This window comes from Stylophora pistillata, chromosome 1, assembly GCF_964205215.1.
Source record: "Stylophora pistillata chromosome 1, jaStyPist1.2, whole genome shotgun sequence".
NCBI classification, from domain to species: Eukaryota; Metazoa; Cnidaria; class Anthozoa; order Scleractinia; family Pocilloporidae; genus Stylophora; species Stylophora pistillata.
Window position 1 is genome coordinate 19,693,158 of NC_142519.1, and position 20,174 is coordinate 19,713,331.

A 20,174-nucleotide genomic window follows, 5' to 3' on the forward strand; every position below is an offset into this window, starting at 1 on the left:
GGTTGTAGTATTGTTGTCAGGTACTTGGATAGTTGTTATGTAGGAGAGCCACAGAAAGAAACAATAGGTCGTCACAGTGTCAAGTAAATCAGTTGGTATCAGTTGTTTCAGTTTCTCGTGAAGTTGTCGTAGTTTGTTTCTGTCGTGTTTGAGTCTTCTGTGACAATCATTTATCCGCACTTTGACCAGTCGTATACAGGTGGCTTTGACAACCTGGATGGCCTCCTGTGTGTTAAACGGGGACTTGAGTTTAAACCCGGCCGGAGCAAGGCCGTGAGCTTTACAGCGGTGATTGAACCAGAGTTGTTGTCGCATTCTTCTGACAGTGCTTGCGTAGGTGATGTAGTCGTTCGCAAGTCTTTCCCTCTGTCGTCCAAGTGGTAGGGCCTGATACTTATTTTTCTAGTTCAATCTGGTTTTTAATTCTAATTCGGCGCAACCACTGGTTTTTCTTGGTATCAAACGTGTTTTCCTCTGAGGGAGAAAACTTGAAACACACAAGTTGATAAGAAGCTGGTATATTATGACTTTCAGTGACAATCAAACACGAAGAAGACCTGGGAACTAAGTGAGAAAAGGAAGAGTTAAGCAGCTTTTTTTCTTTAAGCAACTGCAGGGTCCTGACGACATTAAAAGTATATGCGTGCGTGCCCTGACCCTGTTAAATTGAAAAATACAACAGCTCCTTCAAATAAAAAAAAAGAAAATGAAACCTATCGAGATACGAAAGAGTTCTAGTACGTCCATGATATCTAACAAAAAGTACTTTACAAGCGAAATTGTTTTACGTTCAACGTAATCTCATCTTAGTTCGAGTTAATTCTTCAAAAATAAAGATTTTTTTGCAGCTCTTAATCGAATTAATGTCATCAAGTTTAAAATCAGCATTTAGCTTGATAACCTACCTCGTTTTATAATATTGAACGAAACTGACCTATGAGTTCGGTGTCGATTATTTTTAATCCACCTTTCAAACCCGAAACTCATTTGAATTACAAATAATTTTTAAAATTAATATTCATATTTCGCTTAGTCTTACACGTGGAAGAGCTTACGAACTACAAGAAATTTCAACGTCTTTTTCGAGCTTCTAGGGTTAAAGAAACGCACCATTTCGACCCTTAAACCTAGGACATCATCAGTTCTGTCAAGCTCATGGAGTGTTTTCTTCTGCTAAATCGAGTGGTAACGATTCATCGTCGACTGGATTCCTGGTTCAATTTGATCACACCTCTTCTTCAGGTAAATAGCCTACGTATAGATACATTTTGGATAGAAATATAGTGTTCATGGTTTCTGTGACTGCCGTTGTAAAAGCAATTTACAGTGTTAAATGTATGAAAGGAGAGGATGTTGCATATAGAGTGGTGTAAGACAAGTCCTAAGTGGCAGCCGCCATGACAGGCCTTCCTGAACATGATATTAACATCATCGCGAGAAATTCGTTCTTTGTTGTTAGTGAAGCTATCGATTTCTTCCTTATTTAGTTTTGCATTTCTATCCTTGTTTCTCGTACCATGCACAGTTACTAATGTTCATGCTGTTTAGACATTAAGTTTCTTTTTAAGGTTAACCGTAAGCCATATAAAGGCAACTTAATTTTTGCGCTTTGTTATTAGTTAATTTTTTTTATTTTTCATTTTTGCACTTTGTCATTAGTTATTAGCTCTATTGTTTATATGTAAATACTTAGCTTTTACCTTCATTACATTGTTTCAGAAATCGTATATATGCGGAAATTTACTCGTGAACTCTAACTTGAAAATGACCGAGGAGCGGTCGAAACGTCGTTCATATTTTTTATCGCTCGTTTTTATCACTAAATGTTTTAGTAAGAACTTATTACTTCGTAAAAAAAACTTAGCCGTTGGGTTACAATTTGACAAATTGTAACCGTTAGACGTAAGAAATAACCATAATTTTTTCCTATCTAGCATGTGTCATTTTCTTAAGTGTCAAATAACAATTTTTAACTGTTGGCAGTAAAAGCCATTACTCCTTTGACATCCTCTTATCATTTCCCTGATCCCTCCCCCCCCCCCCCCCCGAACCCGTCAAAGAAAGAATTCTTATCTGTTGTTGATGAAACATTGGTATCAAACAATAACTGTCACTGCTGATAGCTTTTTTACCATCTTTCTGTCTTACCAAATCCAGCCTCGGCAATGGTTAAGTTCGTCCAATACCCATATGAATTAAAGGTCGTTCAGTGTTCCCCTTTTTATTTGAACGCTTTTGAACGCTTTTTCCAAGTCATTGAAATGAATACGCTTTTCTATTACCTTCGTTCAATACACAGCATTCATATTATCAAAATACACTGTAAAATGTAATGGCTCTGAACGATAATCTTATCTTATCTTACTTACCCGAAGATAGCCGTGCACGTATTCAAATCAAATGTATTTTTATTGACAGTGCCAAGTAGGAGATTAAAATATTTGCATGTCAAGAAATGCAAGGGAGTAGAAAGAAAGACGGCAACAGCAATAATTAAGGTTAGTCGTTTGGTTCTGTCATAAAATAAACTTATATGAACTAAATAAATAATCTTTAATAAAATAAATATTATTTGACAGAGATCGACGGTGGTTCTCAGTGTAGTGATGGCTTTTACAGCTAACGGTTAAAATTTTGGCCATCTACGGCTAACGGTTAATATCATTCCACTCCTGTGATCAGAAATTCTTCTATGGTTAACTTTTTCTAAGACTATCGGCTGAAATTTGTCAATTTTTACGCCTAAAGGTTAAATGTTTGGCCGTTTTACGGTTATCAGTTAACCATAGTGAGACCCTCTTGACATGTAGGTGAAAATAAGTTTAAAGGTGTAGGTGATGTCGCCTCCTAGCTCGGTCTCCCCAAGTTCCGTCGCTTCCAATTGATATTCCATCGCCCCCAACTTTTGACCTGAGTCTTATTGATTTGGATGTATACCTCTCAAATCTGCAGTTGTTAATACGTATGATTCCTTGAGAAAAACTTAATCTCATATAAGTAGCAGGATTGAAATGTTTAATCCTGATAGATCCAAAGTTACCATCGGTTAACTTCAAAAGCAACTTCATTTCGCGCGGCGTTCCTTAAAAAAAAAAATTAAATAGAAAGATAGACTTGCTCTAGGTTAGGAACTTGCGCGAGGGATATTTATTCCCGGCTAAGCAGTCGCAACATGAAGATCGTTGGAAAAAGGTTTTTATAATAGGGCCGTCAAACCTCCAAGATTTAAAACTTATGTCAAAGTACATTTAAAAACCTTGATTAAACTTAGATCAAAGCTGGGGGCAACGCAACCATACTTCGGGGCGGTGACTTTACTTGTTACCATGTAAAGACATGATCCTCATTTAAGCAACTGCAGAGAAGTAGATTAATAAAAACCAGGCTTAGCCGGACTCAGACTCCAACCAACAAGATACTAGTTGAGCACTACTTCTAAAGCTGGTCGATAACGAAAACCAACTAATTCAAAAACAAGGGAAACTTCACATAAAATAAAATCTTCATTTTCTTCCATGTCTAATCTTTTCGATATCTGTCTTGTTCAGATGCTTTAGTTTAATAAGACTAAGTAAAATTTGCACAGTTCCCCCACCCACCCAACCTTTGTACTCTGTTATACTCTGTCGACTGATCCTCCCTTAGTTCCCTCTGAAAACTATCTGATTCCGTAAACATTAATTCAGCCCCCTCTATTTATACTTTGTTCGCGTCGACTGATCCTCCCTTAGTTCCCTCAGAAAACTGTCTGATCCCCTAAACATTACCTCACCCCTCTCTATTTATACTCGGTTCGCGTCGACTGATCCTCCCTTGGTTCCCTCAGAAAACTGTCTGATCCCCTAAACATTACTTCACCCACCCTATTTATACTCTGTCCCCGTCGACTGATCCCCCCTTAGTTCCCTCAGAAAACTGTCTGATTCCCTAAACATCACTTCAACCCCCTCATTTATACTCTGTTCGCGTCGACTGATCCTCGCTTAGTTCCCTCTGAAAACTTTCTGATCCCCTAAACATTACTTCACACCCCCCCCATTCATACTCTGTCCGCGTCGACTGATCCTCCATTAGTTCCCTCTGAAAACTGTCTGATCCCCTAAACATTACTTCACCCCCCCATTTATACTCTGTCCGCGTCGACTGATCCTCCCTTAGTTCCCTCTGAAAACTGTCTGATCCCCTTAACATTACTTCCCCCCCATTCATACTCTGTCCGCGTCGACTTATCCTCCCTTAGTTCCCTCTGAAAACTGTCTGATCTCCAAAATATCACTTCACCCCCCCCCCCCCCCCATTTATACTCTGTCTCCGTCGACTGATCCTCCCTTAGTTCCCTCTGAAAACTGTCTGGTCCCCTAAACATCACTTCACCAACCTCATTTCGCAGCAACCTCTGTTCGCGTCGACTGATCCTCCCTTAGTTCCCTCTGTTCCCTCTGAAAACTTTCTTATCCCCTAAACATTACTTCACACCCCCCCTATTTATACTCTGTTCGCGTCGACTGATCCTCCCTTAGTTCCCACTGAAAACTGTCTGATCCCCTAAACATCACTTCACACCCCCCCTATTTATACTCTGTTCGCGTCGACTGATCCTCCCTTAGTTCCCACTGAAAACTGTCTGATCCCCTAAACATCACTTCACACCCCCCCTATTTATACTCTGTTCGCGTCGACTGATCCTCCCTTAGTTCCCACTGAAAACTGTCTGATCCCCTAAACATCACTTCACACCCCCCCTATTTATACTCTGTTCGCGTCGACTGATCCTCCCTTAGTTCCCACTGAAAACTGTCTGATCCCCTAAACATCACTTCACACCCCCCCTATTTATACTCTGTTCGCGTCGACTGATCCTCCCTTAGTTCCCACTGAAAACTGTCTGATCCCCTAAACATCACTTCACCTCCCTCATTTATACTCTTTTCGCGTCGACTGATCCTCCCTTAGCTTCCTCTAAAAACTGTGTGACCCCCCAAAAATTACTCCCTCCTCCTAGGCAAGTATTCAAGAAAAGAAGCTACATTTTTCAGTAGAATACGTGGTGCTCTTACATACCTAAATGAGTTTTTCAATGTGGAGGTTGACCTCAATTATATGCAATAAAATAACAACTAGGTAAGTACGTATTCACAAAATGTTTCCCTCTTTTCTCTTCTCGCAGGATAAGGAGATGATGACGAGAACAATTTAAAATCAAGGGATTCGAGGAAAGAAAGAGATACAGGAGAACTTCTAACAAGGTTAGTTCTTTGGCCTTTTCTTGTAAATTATAAGTCTGAGTTGGACGATTTAACCTGGACTTAACGAACGTTTGCAATTCAAAACAGTGATAAGTCAATGATTGAGAAAAACTTAAAACAAAGAAATATATTTCTTTTTCTTTTCACTCTGTGATTTCTCGGTTTGGTCTGTTTTTTTAAGGTGGTTTTCAGTGGTTTATAGCGCCTGCGCGTTACATCAATAAATACTTACCATGAGAGTTTCTCAGCTGTTTCGTTTAAAGCTGATGTCAAAGAAATTCCAATTCAGTAGTTCGCATCTGACCTATCAAGTTACCATAACAACGGTTTAGTCTGGGAAATGATCCTTGAATTTTAAGATTAAGGAATTATAGGCAGAGCGAGCCCAGTAATCTTCGTTCTATATATTTTACAAGTTTTATCTTTGGCAGGCCTGACATAAGTATTTTTCGTCATCTGAAAACTTGTGGCTACCTCCTCGAACTTTAAATTGCATTTTGAATTCCTGTTGGCATCAAAATGATTAAGGCACTCTAGGATTGCCAATTGCACATGCAATTGCAACTGCAACTGCCAAATAGATAAATGATACCTCCGGAACACGATCAGAAGATCTTTTAAGAAACTATTTTCTGTAGGTTTTCAGTGGTGCACTAAAAAAGAAAAAAGTTTGGAATCACTACGGTTACCTCTTTAGCTTAACATTCGTAATAGATATTTAGCTGGGGATATTTTCTTAAAAGCTATTTTGTTGCATTGGTACATTTCGGAGCAGGATGATTGTCACAAGATGTTTAAAAGGCGTTCTTGATCATCTCATGATAAATTCAAAATGTCTTGGCTCTTAAAACTTAACCCATATTCATTATGATCCCAAGATTAATATTTCTCAAACTCGTCTGTAGAATTTTTTTCCCCCAAATTTAAAGTCTGTAATTTCTTACAAATTAAATATTTTCCTTACCTCATTCGATAAAAGCCTTGGGGCCCAATAGATCTCTTCAGCTTCTATGTTTTGTTTACCCATCTCAGGTCATATGTACTAATACTCTGGAGATCTGTTTCTATTAAATTTCATCTTTTTCACGTGCATATGATTGCATGATAAGCGACTTTGTTAATACTGGGGTCAGAATGAACGCTGGCATTGGCCAAACCTGTACCAGGTCCCTCAAGGGGTATATTGATTTGCGTGGCCTCGATCTGTGTTGTGTTTGTTTGAGATGCAGAGCCAATAAGGATGTTAGAGCCCAAGTACTAAAAATGTCTGAACTCTTGAGTCTAAAGTCAAATTATAGAGATATATCCCATTGAATGATATTTGTTTCTTTTATGAGTTTATCATCAACGACCAAGTTATTTTTTCTGACGTGGTCATAATAAAAAACCCTAGAGACTAACTATCCAAAACATCTGAGCCAGGGGCGGATCCAGGATTTTTTGAGGAGAGGGTGCACCACTAAAGAAGGGCGTAACTGACTGGTGACCGGACGTAAACAAATTGTAATAGTGAATACGAAGAAGGCTTTTGCCTAGGCAATAACATAATATGAACTGCTGAGAAAGCCGCAGGTCATCTCAGGGAAGGGGAGGGGCGCACCCTCTGTACCCCCTGCTACCCTCTCCCTAGATCCGCCCCTGATCTGAGCCATTGAAGCTAAGATCAAATTAAACAGTATGTTCCATTAATTGAAATTTGTTTCTCATCATGAGCTCATAAAAATCTTCATGCTAAATCCTTTAAAGATGTGTTAGCTCCAGGAGATTCAAACTAAAAATTGAACAGAATACTAAAAAAAAGTGGTATTTGTTTCTCAAAATGCTTCTGTAATAAATTATCAACTGATACCAGTACTTGTTTTGATGTGATTCAATACAAATCTTGGAGCCAAATTTATAGTAATTTTTGGGCTCGTGGAGCACAAACCAATTGAAACAGTATGCTAAAATACTAATTTTGTTTCTCAAAAATCATTTAGAGTATGTAATCAACTCGTAACAAACCTTTTCAACGTGATTCTGTAACGATCTTAGAGACTAATTTTCAATAATTTCGAGTGCGTGTGGCTAATACCAAATTGAAACAACCTTTTCCAAAGGCTAGGTATTTGTTTCTCAAATTGACTCTAGCTGGTAAATAACTTTTTGTGATGGGATTTAAGAAAAAACGTAATCATCAAATGTCTGAGCTCTTGAGTTTGAAAGCAAATTGAAACTGCCTGCTCCGGAAATTATTTCTCAATTTGATCGCATAATTCATCCTTAAAACTCAGTTAAATATTTTTCAGTAAAATCAGGAACGTGGAGCTCCGTTGGTTAAAGAAAACATAAAACCGATCACTGATCAAATCATATTTTCTACTTCTGTGAAAAAATGTGTTGGGAAACACAGTAAAAAGTTAGAAATATTCTGTGTTTTTCAGTCTATTTCTTATGTTTGCTCTAGGTGGTTTGCACGTTACGTCATCGCCGCCATGTTGGGGGACATGAACAATAGATATCTCATTAGCTTCTTTTGTTCGTCGACCAGCATTTGTTCCTTTCACCATTGTTACCTATTTCTCTAGAGATTGGTTGCAAACCACCTATAGGTACAGTTGGCCAGATTTAAGCTATTTCTTTCTGGAACAGAATTTTTTTAAAAAATGCATCAACGAACCAAAATTATCAAAATTATATTGATGAAACAAATACTTCCGCCTTAATTCAAATTTCAGAAAATTGACATCAAAGGGCCTCAGCAGTGGTGTAACACTAAAGAAATCTAGTTTGAGCCTCATTAATTCAAAGATTTTCATTAGGAACGAATGTGTGAAAGGAATAGGTTGCTTGTCATATACTTTTAGCAAACCTATTTACCAGAGAGTGAATTCAAAAATACGTTTTGTCAAAGGAGTTATCTGTAGCTTTCCATTCTTGTAAAAACCCCGCTTAGCCATTTTATTTTTTATTGCTGTTAAAATGCTGTTGTTCACCGAATTCCACGAAATTTCACGTGCAGGTTTAAATTCAATAATTTCTTTTCAAGTTTTTAGCAAGGTTAGGGGCGTACAAAAGCTTTTAGATATGCTGGTTGTGTGTTGCTTTCTTGGCTTTCTCGTCGAATATTTAAACAAGTGCACAGAATTTCGTGTCTCTTTTTAAGTGACTACAAAATTCAAACAATCAGAAACTAAAGTTGTCTAATTATTACTTGTGAGATCGTTCGTTGTCTCCAAGGAATTGCCGAATATTAAGATCAACTACTTGTTTTTGCCTGACTTGTCAACTCTCGACTCACGACTCAAATTGAAATAGTTTAATTCCTGAACTGGACACAAGCAGGCGAAAAGTGTAAAATCTAAAATCCAAAATCCAAATCAAATGCTGTAACAATTATAATGTTGACAGCTACAGTAGTAACAAAATTCCTCAAATCAACTGGAATATTTGCCGCTGTTCGCGTTGAATTTATCGCTAAATCTAGGTTACGTGCACGTTTATATGTATCTTCACATCCAATCCTTGAAGATTTGAATACCGATTTATATTTAAGTAACGTTACCAAATACATGTTTCTGTCTTGTTTATTGCTTGAAAAAGATATGGTATTTCTGAAAAAATTGCTGCATTTGTTGATTCGTGGTTATTTTCATCTTCTTGCAGACTGACCAAAGAATATCTCAATGTTTCAAGCACGAATTAAACAAGACAGATTGTGATCCAAGAGAAAAACAAGTTTTATTGAGAGCGCAATTCTAGTCAGAGCTAAATGATTTAATCGCCCAAAAAACCACGACTATAAAGTTGTTATTTAGTGATTGTTTGTCGGTCCAATTCATAGTAAGGGCTGTCGCAGTACGCACCAGTTTTTTCTGTAAGTAAAATCTGTTCAAATGTGGCAAGTTTTCCCGCCAAAAAACTTAGAAAAATTCGGCGCTCAAAATACGCATGCGCCAATTTTTTTAAAAAAAATCAAATTCTATTTTTATTGCAATGCCAATAAACTTAAATATTATTTCTTTGTTGTCTTGTGTTATTATCATCTAAATTTAGTAACAAGTCAATAAAGTAAAGTGATTAGTTTTCCTGTCTCATCTTTTGTTTTCTTTCAGTAAACCACAAGTTTCATGTTCAACAAAGCTTTTATTCGTCTTTAATTAATTAAGTAATTTTCGATTAAATCGATAAGTGGTCGAGAAAAAGTTCTTATATATACAAAGACTTTTGGTGGGAAAATTTGGACTAGTTTGCACAGAGTTTCCCCTGACAACTTTTTTAGCAAAAATTTGAACAAGACTACCTTTACAAATTCCCACCAACAAATAATTTAAACAACATCTTGTGCAGAAATTGAAGTGCAATCGCCAATTTCTCTTCTCTTAAAAAAAAGAAACGTCCTGAAAAACTCTGACTATATCAGGTCTATCTCTTAACCTATTTTTCCTCTTTTTTTTGGACTTCAATTTTTTGCACGAAATGTTGTGTGGAAGTTCTCAATGAAAAAGCATTGTGGCAAGCTATCGAGTCCCATCCTAAATATTAACGAATTGATTACATATCTAATCAACCCCCAATCCCTTTTTAAAGCTTAGAGCTTGCCATGTTTTTTCAAGCAAGATCTTAAAGGCTGCCAGCTTTTTGCGACACAGGACACAGGCCAGAGAAACTGCTAAATTTCTTCATTCAAAATTCCTTTTTTTCGACTGAATTTTGACAAGTTAAATGTGAGCCGCAGAAGCCAAGACATTTCGCAATTAGACAAGCTTTTTTAGAAATAATCGACGGTATCAAACTCAAACTCATAAATTTGATTAAATTCGCCGAGCTATTTTAAGATTGGAGCATTCTTCGATTTGATTTTAGCCCCTAAAAGGCTTAGACATTTCACAATTAGGCTCCACTTTTATCTAACTAATTTCAATTTGAGAAATGATTAGCCTTATTCGTTGGAGCAGACCCTTTGAATTTGATTTTAACCGTGGCCACCGAAGGGCTAAGAAATTTCATAATAAGGCTCCAAGTTATTTATGAAAAATTCCTGCCGCGAATTGTTCCAAAGGATCTAGTCGATAAAAGCGTTCAATTTCTTTTTTATTGCAATCATAAACTCAATTAACATCAAAAATTGAATTTTTTCAACATATTTTTTTCCTGTACCCCTGTGTTACACTGAGCGACTGCACAAAAGATGTTACTTCCACTTAAAATGACGAGTTAATATTTTAACTATAAGTTATATATTTTAAAACCAAATGCCTGGTCCAAAGAGCAGTAGTGATTCCTTTATCGAATGCAAACCAATTGAAATTGAACTTTTCTTGATTACCTAAGAAGCTCATGTTGATGAAATAACTTCATATACACCAGCAAAAAGACTAACCATCGCAGCATATAAAATAAAAAAGTTCAAACTCAATTTAAACCATTTTCTTCCAAAAGCTAAAATTTCGACACAATTACTTTTCTGGTTCGCATTTCGTTTTCGAAAAATTAAGGTGACAAATACCCTAAACTGCTTCTTATAAGCCGGGGGCTTTGACCGGAAAAGAAAAAGCACTTCGAAATAAACTGCTGATCAAAATAGTTTTGCATTTACGTGTTTCTGATTCGGTCTTAAAACGTCATAATAAATCACATATCTAACACAACGGAAGTTCAGACTTTTCCCTGAGGTTCGTCTTTGATAAGAAGTAATATTTTCCAAGTTGTTTTTGGTCAAGGTAGTACAGAGTTGCTATCTCCTAAACAATATATATATATATATATATATATATATATATCAGATGCAATGAATAAATGAAGTTCTGGCCAACTGTACCTATATTTGAAATAAGAAATAGACTGAACAAGCGCGGAATATTTTAAACTGTGTTCCCAAACAAATAAGAGGGGGGGGGGGAGGGGAGAGCATAGCCAGGAGGGTTTTTTTTTTTTAGGTTTTCAGGTAGATTGGCCTATAATCGAAGGCGGCTTATATGGCAGTTTACGGTATGTTCAGAATGAATGAATTCCCATTTTCTCGTCAGCAGTACGTGAAAGCATCTAACAACAAAACCAAAATAACTGATGACGTTTGTCTGGAGAAATTTACGAGCCAAAATTTCAAATCTCATTTCTAACAACTAAAAATCTAATTCCTTAATCTTCTTGATCGTACAAAACAATTGAGCCATTTCTCGGCGACTAATGTCTATTAATGGTCGCATGAATTGTTCATTTGGCAAGAACTTTGCTTTTATGTTCATTTTCGTCTAATTTGTAACTGTTGTTCAAAGATTAAAAAAACATTTACCATCTCTTTTCCTATCCGAATAAACTCTTACTTAAATATGAAAATCTATATTTCTTCGTTGAAAAGAAGTCAATTGAAACTGGTTTATATAAAGACAAGTGCGAACGTAATCAGTTTCTCGAAAGAGCTGGTGACCAGGCATTAGAGTTTTAAAACATAAAACCTCCAAACTGAAATCGAACTCAGCTGATGACACAAAGTATTAAATAAGTTGGCACTTAGGTAGTTTTTGTTTCACGTATGAAAAACAAATACTTCCTTTTTGAACAAAAGCTACTGAATTTCCTGTTCAATTCAGAACATGCGAGAATAAATTTTCAATCGAGTCAATACGTTTTTAATCAAATTTATCTATTAATTGGTTGCAGTCTGTAGTCAACAGTGTAGTGCGTTTGTCTTGGTGCGAGCAGTCCTGAAAGGGTCTCGGTTGTCGAAATTAATAAATGGCCTGAGCAGAATTCATTATCAAAGTCAAGTCAAAGAGTTGTTTGCAAGTCGAACGTTACAAGTTTCGTTTTGGAATGAAGTAGCTGTTGGAATCGTGTCCAGGTTTCTAAACTGGCTTTTCAAATTCGGTCATTTAAGATATTTTTGGCAGTGTAGGTTTGACAACAAACAGCATAGCAGTCAGTAGTGTGGTCTGTAAGTCGCTGGTGTTCAGCAATTTGATTTTTAAACAAAATTCAGCTGTTAAGATTCATTTAACACGACAAAAAAAATTCAAAGTTTGAATTTCATTTAATTGGTCTTCGTCCGAGATCTTCTGTCGAAGTGCCACCTTAACCTTAATTACCTTTGTGCGACATCAATATAGGTGCGATACTCGCTGAATGTTAAGCAAAAATGAGCTATCAACACTTGCGAATTAGCAATTTTGGTTTCACATTTCTGTGGCTAGCTTTGCATCACCAAATTTTAATCGTACTTTTGTTAAATTAATGTAATGAAATTGTCTAAGATAAATTGCACCGAATCATGACGAGAACTTCAAATCAATCAAGGTATTGCTCAAATTCTGCATAACAATCAGTACCGCAACAAATTATTTCAAAAATAGTGGCCAATTAGAAGTAATCACTCACCAGGTAACCAGTTTTTTCCCATTCCCTGACAATTGGTAAATAAAACGACGACTTCGTGCAATGATAAGACAATGTTAAGAGCCACCATTTTTGCTACTATTGCTCAATAATGTCAAAGTTCTTCTCTTTGCAGTATCCACTAAAACTTAGTGATTCCATTGTCTCCTCTTGATGCACCAGTATCTTTGTTCAACCATCCATTTGACATAGCTCCTCCTGAAAGTGGAGTTTGTAAACGTGATCAGGGAATGCTTAATTTCGTCGGACGACCTTACAACTTAAATTTCTTTATGATCTCATCGCATGACTTTTACAATGAGGCAAAGACTGCTGGGTAGGAGAGTCATCTCACTTCCACGTGGTTGCTTTAAAGTACAAAATAAAGACACCAATAGATTTTATAAGCTAAAAAAATCTTTAGCGGAGCGTTTCTGTAAAAATGTTGGAGAAGCAGAAGTGTTTTATTTGCCTAAAGCCAACACCCTAATTCAGTCGAACGTCGATTTCAGAGAAGCTCACATCAAGCAACCGACTCGTTTAGCTCTCTCGAGGACTTTAAGGCAATATTTTTCAAAGGAAATGCTCACCTGCTGCTCGAAAGACAGAAGACTGGTGATCTTTGCTCTTCTTTACAGGTCATGTAGCTTCTTCCTTCCAGATTTCAACTTAGTCTTCAGCAATTTGACGGCACGTCTTTACTCTTCGACAGACAGCGTGGTTTGCTGAAAAATTCTACAATTGCTGATGAATATGGAATAGCAGCTGCAGCCAATTGTCAGTCGTTACGTCACGGATTTTTCGCGGAGTTTTGTTCGCACGCTAATTCAACTGATTAAGAATCAACAGAGAATGAAAGGCATTGTGACTGGCGAATTCGCCTGTGACGTAGCAAAAATTTGTATGAATTTCATTCTAGAAACTGTTATGTCACTCGGAAAAGTCTAATAATCTGATAAGTAAAAGCATATCTAAAACTATACAGAAAAGAGAAAGGTGAATGGCAAATCTAGAACCCTATATACAAGGCTGCTAAAACTCATTAAACAATGTCAATGGCTCCCTCGGAAGCTGCGACTTCAACGTCACAATTATTATAGTCATACGCAGCGCGGCGCTTCACCCGATTCAACTCTCGGAAAATACTCTAATGTCACCCGGAAAATACTCTAATAATGGGCTAAAAAAATGGCTGTAAGAACCGTGTGATTCAAATTAAACGGTCCAATTGATTTAAACAATTCATGAAATTAGATAAAGAAATATCGAGAGCCTCAATTGAAATTGTGTGAATGAATGAAAATATTTTTGTAATTCTCTCGTGGTAGGGGTGAACTTAAAAATAATTCGAAAATGATAATGAAGCAGTGTTATTTTTCTGTGAAGAAAAAAATTCAAGCAACGCCTGCTTACTCTCCTTTGCAGAAAAAGCTTAGGCCTACCCTCTGCAGGAAAGATCTATTCTCTCAGGGTTCCTGTTCAAGACTAATTAGGAGAAAATTCTGTTAATTGTGGCACTTAAGCTTATGGAACTGATATCGTTTTGTGCTTTTAGGCGAGTGAAGGAAGCGCCGATCATGTGCGCGCGAAAAAGCGCGAGGGGATGATACACGCACAAAAGGAGGAGCGAGAAAAAAAAAAAGCGTCGGCTTGCGAGTGTCTAGCCCCTCGTGTTTTTTTTTTTTTTTTTCATACTCGCCTCGTGCTTCCTTCTACTCGCTTGAAGAGTAAAACAAAAAAAGAAAAAAAAAAAAAGAGGCACATCGAGCTCAGGGAGCCACGCCTAACATATTAAGCCTTTTCCATTTAGATTTAGATTTTGAAAACAATGATATGATGACAACTGCACGAACTTCCGGTCCAGTAATTCAGCCTACACGAAATAATAGATATTAAAATCGCCGGACCTCAAAAAATCAAAATTTGTTCAGAAGTACATGTACTTATGCTAGGATCGGACTAATTAAAGATGTGCCCTCCTCCGTCAGGGAACGGCCTTTCCAGTTTTCACATCATGGGAGTGTTTCCTATATTACATATCAGGCAAGAAAAAATGAAACGAAAGGAATGAGGACACCAATGATGTGAAGACGGAGAAAAAAGAAGAAACTTTTACCAATTGTAGTCTCCTGTAAAAATGATTGTACGGGATAATTTCAAGAACTTACCACGTTATGTAACATTAGTAATTTATTCAGTGTTTTAAAATAGATCCCTTCATTCAGTGTCATCAAACAAGGTCAGGGCTTCTTGGAAAACGCAAATAAAGTTAACTAATTCAAAACATCGCATTCACCTCTATTTGATGGTAAGATAAAGGTAAAAAGTCCCAAACAAGACTATGCCGCCCTGTTAACATTTTCTTTAGTTTCCAGTATCTTCCGCATTCAAGGAGTTTGCGCGGATTCGCTCCCTGAAGTGTCAAATTCGACAGAGACAATATGGGAAAGTTCTGTCATTTTGATAGACGAATTTTTGGAGATCGCAGTTTCCACACGTCTTACTTTTTTTACCTGGAAAATGGTATAAAAAATGCCCAAGATTTCCCAGAAATCTTATTTCAATAATTTAAGGTGCCTCTGAACCGCATCCGCAGGTTTTTTTAAAACCATGTTGAGCTACCTTAAATGGTCAGGATTATTGAAGAGATGAAAAATTTAACAGTAAGGGGGAAAAAGACTTGGAGAAAAGGGCTCGCTTGACACGATCTTGATTTCTAGAGCTGCGGCTTTTTAAGCGCCTTTACTTGTTAAATTTCTCTTCTCACTGCTGCGCACCAGATCCACATGTCGCATAACACATGATCATTTACTTCAAACAACAATCTGCCCCCCAAAAAACTGTGAAAACTTAAGTAATATGCATGAAATTATTACTCAGTTCTGATTGACTGGGAAAGAGCATGATTCTCATGAAACCGAGGTGCAAATTTGCCAATCCCCTCCAGTTTTACACTAATCCTTTAAGCCCTAAGCACGGTAAGCTTATTCTTTTTACTGTTCTCTACACATTTTGTAGTGTACCTAAAATGCAGAGCATCTCAAGTTAGTGATCATTTCTTTTATTCCAATGACCTGTCCATTGGACAGCTTTAAAAGCAAAAACAAGTGAAGTTATCTCCATTTCATTTATAATTTGATAAGTTTGGTTGGTTACTTACATTGAGATAATTTTTTCTAGACAACAAATTTTGTTTAGCTTTACATCTAGTTTAAAAAAAAAAGCATTACAAGTTCTTCAAGATGTGCCTGATTGAGTTAAATCCACAATCATTATAATCAGTCCAGCATTCTGGTAATAAACAGTAATTATTGTACCACCTAACATATCACCCTTTACAGTCTAACTGCTGGTATTAATAAATGTGCAGCAAATATAAAACTATCAAAACTATTAAAATGAAATATTATATATATATACCTACATATATATAACTATGTTAAAACTATGTTAATGTGGACAAAGTTTGAATTTCAAAGTTCATGTCCTCATCAATTGAGAACATGACATTAGTATGACATAACTATAAATTAAACTGATCAAAACCAATCAGGAAACATTTATCACTTAGGCTTATTTAAACTTGAATGGTAAAGGGCTGTAAGAGAGAGGTCCTGTTGTCCTGAAAAGTAATCCTAACCATATTAGGGTACCTCTCTGTTATCCAAAGAGTGATTTTTTTTTTCTGCTGCCTAACAATAACATTACAGAGTAACTACCTATACAGCCATAAACTAAGGAAACAAAATTAATATAACCCTCATTTCAGAAAGCAGCTAACAAACAGAACAAAGTTTCAACACATAGAATAAGTTTTGCAGTGATTACAGTGATCACATGAAATCCCTGTTGGCTAACTCCCTCAAAAAGGGTAATATAATGTGTCCAGTGTTACAAAAACCATTTTAAAGCACTCTCTGATAGTAATAACAGTATTGCACTGTCAAAGTAATAAAGTTGTGAAAAATTGGCATCAAACTTTGTGAGGTAAAATTTGAATGAACTTCTTCATATGAAAAGTTGCCACCAAACTGTTGGATCCTTTGGACATTGCAATGGAATTGAGACTACCACCTATTGGAGCCTTGGACACAATATTGCCATCAGTTTTCACAGCAAGGATTGTGTTCTGGTTGCTCTGCTTGGAAATGCATACAAGGCAGTCGTGTGCATCATCCACAGCCAGTGAGTAAAGCTTGGAGGGATTTGCCGCACTACCTCCAAGACTCTTTGTTTCTTGAAGAAATTTGCCTTTCTTGTCAAAGATCTTGATTGTGCTGCTGTGGTCAGTGACATAATACTTATCTTTGTGATGCACTGCAGCCAATTTGTTGCCTTGAAAGTGACTTGATGTGAATGCTAGCTTATGGCATCTTTCAGAATCATACATTAAAATACCAGGTCCATCTTCAGTCAATGTTGTAAGCACATAATGGCCATCCACACCTGTTGTTAACTTCTGAAACCTCACAGAGCTATTAGGAGACTTGACAAACTTGCGTATGAAAGCACCATCCTTGTCAAAGTGTAAAAGGCGATTCTTCTCTTGGTTTAGAACTACAATGTCATCATTCTTAGAGTAAGCAATTTCCTTAAGATCACCATATTTGACATCAAATTCCTTTTGGTGATCCCCAGCAGCAGTGAAAATATGAACACGGTTGTTTTCTGCATCCAGAACTGCAATCTCACCTGTATGTGGAGAAACAGATAGTGCTTTTGGAATAAAGTCAGTGTCAATATGACGAATGACTTCACCATCACCATATGTAGTTTCTGATTTAGAAGTGGCTTTTTCAGGTGGATCACAAGAAATTACCCCCAGGATTTTGCTAGATTTGTCCACCCTTCCTGCAGTAAATTTGGCAGTTGCTGCCTGATTGATAGCTTTCCCTTTCATACTACGCAAGTTATTGACTGAGGCCTCTAAAACTTTGAGACTATCTTGAAACTGTTTTTCAAAGATCTCTTTTGATTTCTGAAACTTCTCCCAGTCGTGCTCTTCTTTAACTTTGTCAACACCTTCCAGGGCCTTTGAAACTTTAGCATACAGCTGGTTGACCTCTCTGTGTTTCATTTCAAACTGACTTTGGTAAGACTTTTCACTGCAGATCTCATCTGCTTGAAACAAGAGCTTTCTCTCTTCTTCCTCGATTATTTTCTTCACGCGTTTAGCTTCTGATTTTATTTGATCTTTTAATCTCTTCTTGCTCTCTTCAGACAACACATTCCTTGGAATGGTTGTGAGTGCGTGTAACTCTTCCTCAATCTTTTCCTTTTGTTCTCTGTAATATTTAAGGGCCTCTTCAAAAGCACGCCTTGCCCTATATTCAGGGGAGTTCTCTATGAGCCGCTTTAGTAAGTGGTTTGTGGGGAAAGCAGTAACTCCAGACGATGGAACTGTCGACTTCGTGCGACATTCTGGACACTCTACCATATATGTACCTTTCTTGCGGTTTCGTTTGGCTAAGTTTCTGAGGCATGTGACGCAAACATTGTGCGCACAGTTGGGAAGGCACTTAGGATCATCATATACTTCCAAACAAACAGGGCAAGTTATTTCAGTACCAACAAATTCAGCCAAATGCTCTGAATCTTCGGAGCCCTTTGCATCCTTCGCCTTCGCCTTCGCCATCTTGCATTTGGCTTGCAAAGAATCGTGGGAAAAGTTACTGAACTACCTCGTCCCCAGGATTTTTCTGTCTCAAGATAGCGGCAGGACAAAATTCCTTTAGGTGATCCCCAGCAGCAGTGAAAATGTCATGACACGGTTGTTTTCTGCAATCTCACCTGTATGTGAAGAAACAGATAGTGCTGTTGGAAAAAAGTTAGTGTCAATAAGATGAACGACTTCACCATCGCCAGATGCAATTGCTGGTTTAGAAGTGGCTTTCTCAGGTGGATAACAAGAAACTACCCCCAGGATTTTGCGAGATTTTTCCACGTTTCCTGCAGTAAGTTTGGCAGATGCTGCCCGCTTAATACCACGCAAGTTTCCAACTGAGGCTTCCAAAGCCTTGAGACCATCTTGAAACTGTTTTTCAAAGATCTTTCTTGATTTCTGAAACTTCTTCCAATCGTGCTCCTCTTTTACTTTGTCAACACCTTCCAGGGACTTTGAAACTTTAGGATAAACCTGTTTGACCTCTCCGTGTTTCGTTTCAAACTTACTATAGTTAGGCTTTTCACCGTAGATCTCATCATCTTGAGACAAGGACTTTCTCTCATCTTCCTCAATTATTTTCTTTACACGTTTAGCTTCCATTTTTATTCGATCTTTCATTCACCTTTCACTCTCTTCAAACAACAGATTCCTCGGAATGGTTGTGAGTGTTTGTAACTCTTTTTTAATCTTTCCCTTTTGTTCTCTGTAACATTCAAGGGCTTCTTCAAAAGCACGTCTTTCCCTGTCTTCAGGAGAACTCTCTATGAGCCGTTTTAGCAAGCGGTTCGTAGGGAAATCAGTAACTCCAGACGATTTGACTGTCGACTTGGTGCGACATTCACGACACTCCACCATGAGTTCCCTGTGGTTTTGTTTGGCTAAATTTCGAAGGCATGTGACGCAAACATTGTGTCACAGTTGGGAAGGCACTTAGGATCATCAAATACTTGCAAACAAACAGGGCAAGTAATTTCAGTACCCACAAATTCAGCCAAATGGTCTGAAACTTTGGAGGCCCTTGAATCCTTCGCCCTCGCCATGTTGCATTTGGCTTGCACAGGGAATTAGGGGACAACGTGAGCCCTTAGTCTCATTCGGGATAAACGGTCAAGTCGCCCAAAAGTCATCTCGCCCCTGATTTCAGCCCTTTATTTCAAGTCATTTCGCCCAAAGAAACAGACCTACAGTCTGTGAATCGGCAATAAAGTAAAAAGAAATATTTATCGCCTAGGCGGTGTTCGCTCCCGACAACACTACGAAGACATTGAATTGACTTCACCGAAAACAATCAGATGGTCAGCATTGAAATATGTCTGAGTAAGGACTTCAAAAGCACTGTTCGATACTAACATCAAAGTGGAGCGTTGTCCGTTTGGCATGCAGTCTTTTCGTCCCCATGGACATCACTAGATTCGTACGCGGTAAACATGTCGATTATCGCGTATGACAGGTTAGTAAAAAGTAAAGCAAGTAACATACAAGGTAAGTCTATTTGTGACCTTCTTTAAAAGAATTAATAATAGCTATTGCCCATGCAGTACAAAGTATGATATTTCCAAGATAACAGCCATTGCTTATACTTGTGATTTTCTTAACAAAGATAGGTAATTAGTACCTCGCGAAAGGTAATTGCGATATTTTCCCAATGTGATGAGTAAAGGTAATCGCATGGGGCCGAGTAAAATTTAGGATCAATTTCACGCGTGTTTTCAGAAATTGCACAAACTGCAACTTCCGAAAACTCCTTGATTTACTCGGTCCCATGCGATTACCTGTACTTATAACAGAGGACAAAATTACTAAATGCTGACTGGCTGAGGCAGAAGGCATTTTTCAATAATTTCGGTAGTTGTCGACAGGTCGGAACAATTACCAAAAGTGATGAAAAATGCCCTCTGTCGTGGCCAATC

General features: G+C 37.5%; 1 protein-coding gene and 1 pseudogene across 1 annotated transcript; both read right to left on the reverse strand.

Moving 5' to 3' along the window:
- Positions 1 to 16,436: 16,436 nt before the first annotated feature.
- Positions 16,437 to 18,258, reverse strand: LOC111337558 (uncharacterized). Its single transcript, XM_022943895.2, has one exon. It carries the CDS (start codon positions 18,232 to 18,234, stop codon positions 16,573 to 16,575), a length of 1,662 nt encoding a protein of 553 aa, XP_022799630.2. The 5' UTR covers positions 18,235 to 18,258; the 3' UTR covers positions 16,437 to 16,572.
- A 10-nt stretch (positions 18,259 to 18,268) lies between these two features.
- LOC148741582 (uncharacterized) lies at positions 18,269 to 19,310 on the reverse strand (annotated as a pseudogene).
- Positions 19,311 to 20,174: the final 864 nt, after the last annotated feature.

Coding starts and splice junctions, on each gene's coding strand:
- LOC111337558 (XM_022943895.2), bottom strand. CDS start 18,234: ATGGCGAAGGCGAAGGCGAAGGATGCAAAGGGCTCCGAAGATTCAGAG.